Here is a 4,850-nt window from a genome sequence, read left to right as displayed (position 1 = left end):
GAGGGAGTCAATGGTCATAGGAAATCACTGTATGAGATAAAATATGGACAACATTCATCACAGCTGGGTGAATTCTTCTCATATTCATTCAACAATTTAAAAAATAAAATGAGAACACTGAGTGTTTGCAAAGCTTACATCACATATCAATGAAAGGCAATGACTCCATTTTTATATTTTAATCATTTTTATTGGAAGTTCTCATATTGAACAATCAGTTACAAAATACAAAGTGTTACAAATGACAAGTGACATTGTCCATCCTTGTTTATATAGACATATCACATTGACATGGAGTGATAAAACACAATATAAGTGGGATATTTGTGAGACAAGTCCTCCCTGTGCACGTGCCAATAATAAAGGACATCCAGGGACTCACACCCCCTTCACACACTCCCCACACATATATCCCCCTGCTTCTTATATGATGAGATCAGCCATGGAGTATATCTGAGGTGTATATCAGGGTGTGCTTCTTCCCCACATGAGACCTGTGATGTCCAACAACATTCATATAGAAGACATTTCCCGCACTCAAGGCACTAATACACCTCAAGGGTTATGTGGGATCCCTGATGTACAGGAAGACAGGACTTCAGTGAGGAACATTTCCCTCACTCAGGACAGGAATACGGCTTCTCCCCTGTGTGAGATCTCTGATGTGTGGAAAGACTGGACTTCACTGAAAAACATTTCCCACACTCAGGACAGGAATGCGGCTTCTCCCCCGTGTGAGATCTCTGATGTGTGGAAAGACTGGACTTCCTTGAAAAACATTTCCCGCACTCAGGACAGGAATGCGGCTTCTCCCCCGTGTGAGATCTCTGATGTGTGGAAAGACTGGACTTCCTTGAAAAACATTTCCCACACTCAGGACAGGAATGTGGCTTCTCCCCAGTGTGAGATCTCTGATGTCTGGAAAGATGGGACTTCACTAAAAAACATTTCCCGCACTCAGAACAGGAATACGGCTTCTCTCCTGTGTGAGATCTCTGATGTGTGGAAAGCTCTTGCTTCTGTGAAAAACATTTCCCGCACTCAGAACAGGAATACGGCTTCTCCCCCGTGTGAGATCTCTGATGTGTGGAAAGATTGGCCTTCTTTGAAAAACATTTCTCACACTCAGAACAGGAATACGGCTTCTCCCCTGTGTGAAATCTCTGATGTGTGAAAAGATCTTGCTTCTGTGAAAAACATTTCCCGCACTCAGAACAGGAATATGGCTTCTCCCCCGTGTGAGATCTCTGATGTGTGGAAAGATTGGCCTTCAGTGAAAAACATTTCCCGCACTCAGTACAGGAATACGGCTTCTCCCCTGTGTGAGATCTCTGATGTGTGGAAAGATGGGACTTCCTTGAAAAACATTTCCCACACTCAGAACAGGAATATGGCTTCTCCCCCGTGTGAGATCTCTGATGTGTGGAAAGATTGGCCTTCAATGAAAAACATTTCCCGCACTCAGTACAGGAATACGGCTTCTCCCCTGTGTGAGATCTCTGATGTGTGGAAAGATGGAACTTCCTTGAAAAACATTTCCCGCACTCAGGACAGGAATATGGCTTCTCTCCTCTGTGAGATCTTATATGCACAATAAGTTGGGATTTAGAAGGGAAACACTTCCCACACTCAGTACAGGAAAACCTCTTCTCTGTTGGAAGGACGGCCCCGTCCCGCACAGTCTGAGGTTCCTCAGGATCAGAGGAAGACGATGGTCCATCTACACTGTGTGGTGCCGGATGGACATTTGAGGTGGTCGGGTTTTCTCCTGGACTATACTGTGTGATGTCCTCATCTTCTACTTCACAGTCTGGAGACAAAGTGAGACAATCCTCTGAGGTTTTCCTCATCTCCCGTCCATCTACTAAAATAGAAATACAAAGATTATTACTAGACATGAGCTGATTGGTTCCCCTAAACCAGGACTCCGCCCACATCAGGCAGCTTTGTCTCTGAGGATCTTACAATTCCCCCCTCAAGGTAACTAGTAAATGGGTCCTCTGATCTCCTACCAGATCATTTCTTTATTCATGGACCTTAGTCAGAGAGTGAGGACACAACGAGAACTGTCTATTATAGGAGTGACAGTGATGAGGGGATTATAGGACGAGTGTCCCCTCCCCCTCTATCACTCATCGCCATCTTCCCAACACAAGAAGTCCTGAACTCCCTGATTTAGTCATGAATAACAGCGGGGCTGAGCCCCACCAGAGGTCAGAGAGTGAGGATGGGGGGAGAACAACCAAGATGAAGACTGGACTGATCCTGAAGACCCCCACCATCCCACCATTGGGTTATTGACTCCTCCCTCATTATCACTTTCTGTTTAAGGGTCCAAAGTTGGAGGATGTTATCACATTATTATTGGGGGGTGGTAAAACCCCATAGTAAAAATGTTTTTTTATCACCCCTGCCCCAACCACATCCCCTTTAGCTGCAGTGGCCAGAAGTGTACACATGTCATAGCTGCAACATGAGTTATATGTATTGTCATGGTTGGTGGGTGTCAGGGTTGGTGGGTGTCATGGTTGATGGGTGTCATGGTTGATGGTTGATGGATGTCATGGTTGGTAGTTGGTGGGTGTCATGGCTGGTGGTTGGTGGGTGTCATGGTTGGCGGTTGGTTGGTGTCATGGTTGGTGGGTGTCATGGTTGGTGGGTGTCATAGATGGTGGGTGTCATAGATGGTGGTTGGTGGGTGTCATGGTTGGTGAGTGTCATGGTTGGTGGTTGGTTGGTGTCATGGCTGGTGGGTGTCATGGTTGGTGGGTGTCATAGATGGTGGGTGTCATAGATGGGGGTTGGTGGGTGTCATAGATGGTGGGTGTCATGGTTGGTGGGTGTCATGGTTGGTGGTTGGTAGATGTCATAGTTGGTGGGTGTCATAGATGGTGTGTGTCATGGTTGGTGGGTGCCATGGTTGGTGGTTGGTGGGTGACATGGTTGGTGGGTGTCATGGTTGATGGGTGTCATGATTGGTGGGTGTCATGATTGGTGGGTGTCATGATTGGTGGGTGTCATGGTTGATGGGTGTCATGGTTGATGGGTGTCATGATTGGTGGGTGTCATGATTGGTGTGTGTCATGGTTGGTGGGTGACATGGTTGGGGGTTGGTGGGTGTCATGGTTGGTGGTTGGTGGATGTCATGGTTGGTGGTTGGTGGGTGATATGGTTGGTGGGTGACAGGGTTGGTGGTTGGTGGGTGTCATAGTATGTGGGTGTCGCACCTACCAAGCATAACCCATTCAAGTGAATGAGGACGCTCTGCAAGTGCCCTGCAACCTTGTGCAGTACAGAAAATAAGGGGTTAAAACAGGCAGCATTGTTGCTTTCTCACCACCTGCTTTAACCCCTTGGACCTTACAGAAGCATGAAGTTGTGGGGCTCCTACATAATGCCCTTATTTACTTAAATGGGTTATAATTGGCAGGCAGTACACTGCTGCTCCTCTGAAAAGCGATCCAAGTGTGTGTTGACAGGTGGTGAGGAGGTGATATGTTGCCTCCTCACCACCTGATTTACACCCATGATTGTGGTGCAATGCACACTATTGTGACACAGTAGTATGGCAATTAGAGGGTTAACTCAGGTTTGAGGAGGTGACACTGGGCAATACTGTGCCTGGTGATCTTTGACTCATCCATGTTGTTCAGGTAGATCTCCACCTCGTTAAGGTTACCTACCTCTGCTATACAGACATATCCCTCCACCCGGCACTGCCAGCAAACAACAGAACTAGTAACCCCGGGAGAATTCCTCTGTCAGAGATCTCGCTAGATCCGGGTATGGGACAGAAGACCGAAGACACAATCCCCAGATGTCTAAGACAAGCAACACCTATAGAGAAAATCAACATTTTGCTGCCAGCTGAACCCCCCGAATCTCCATAAATCCATCCTAGATACATGAACTGTGTCTGCAGCACAGAGAAGGAAGATTATCCGAGAGAAATCCAGGAATACAGGACGGGGAACACAGCTCAGGAAAGTGACCAGGGGATTACAGGCTGATATCACCCAGCCCCCGCCCTACTCTGGACCAATCAGTGAGCAGTATGGGTGGAGGAATGGATTTGGTGTTAATGACCCACCTGTGCTGATCTCTGTAGGAGTGTCCTCCTCTATAAATGTCCCCGTTATTCCATCCTCCTCCATAGACTGCTGATCATCCCTCACATACCTCTCTTCTTCTTCTGATTTCACCTCAAATTCTATATCCATTGGATCTCCACTCTAAATCAGGAAAATGAGAGAAAATATCATCTGTAAGATAGAAGATTTATTACTGTGACATCACAGATATAAAATCCACACATCTCCATCCATGTTCTAGATGCTCCATCCCACCAACCTTGTAATAATGAGGGATGGTGAGATCTTCCTGTGTGGAATCCCGGGAATACAGAGGATGGTGACATCTCTCTGGGGGGTTCATGTAGCTGGATGTCTCCACCATGGTGTCCTGGTACAGATCTTTGTGTTCTTTTAGGAACTTTGACTCCTCCATCACCCCATCCTCCTCATCATCCTCTTCTTTTATCTCTTCTTTAACATCAACTTCAGAATTACTGAGGTTTCCACTCTGAAAATATAATAGAAATGACATCAATTATAATGTAGTAAGGTCCCGGGCCCCCTTTGGTCTAATGAGACCCTCCAGAGTTAGTCACAGCTGACATCCTTCTATGCAGAGTGGGTTATCAGACATGGTGGGTGCAAGATAAAGTAGATTAATGGGCACCAGACACTTCTTGAATTCCAAGAGATTTATTGGCTCTTGAACAGAACTGTGGGAGAGAGGGTTGGGGCCAGGACACCCTTAGTAGTTGCAATGTTATTTGGCAGATTCTG

General features: G+C 46.5%; 1 protein-coding gene across 1 annotated transcript; it reads right to left on the bottom strand.

Annotated features, from left to right (window-relative positions):
• Positions 1-321: 321 nt before the first annotated feature.
• Positions 322-4,242, bottom strand: LOC143956708 (uncharacterized). The gene is made up of 2 exons (XM_077466901.1): positions 4,091-4,242; positions 322-1,864 (listed from the first exon to the last, which is right to left on the bottom strand). Exons 1-2 carry the CDS (start codon positions 4,218-4,220, stop codon positions 618-620), a joined length of 1,377 nt encoding a protein of 458 aa, XP_077323027.1. The 5' UTR covers positions 4,221-4,242; the 3' UTR covers positions 322-617.
• Positions 4,243-4,850: the final 608 nt, after the last annotated feature.

The sequence above is a fragment of the Lithobates pipiens genome, unplaced genomic scaffold, assembly GCF_037356315.1.
Source record: "Lithobates pipiens isolate NorthernLeopardFrog02 unplaced genomic scaffold, aLitPip1_a1.2 Scaffold_41, whole genome shotgun sequence".
NCBI lineage: Eukaryota > Metazoa > Chordata > Amphibia > Anura > Ranidae > Lithobates > Lithobates pipiens.
This window is presented reverse-complemented; position numbering and strand designations above follow the sequence as displayed.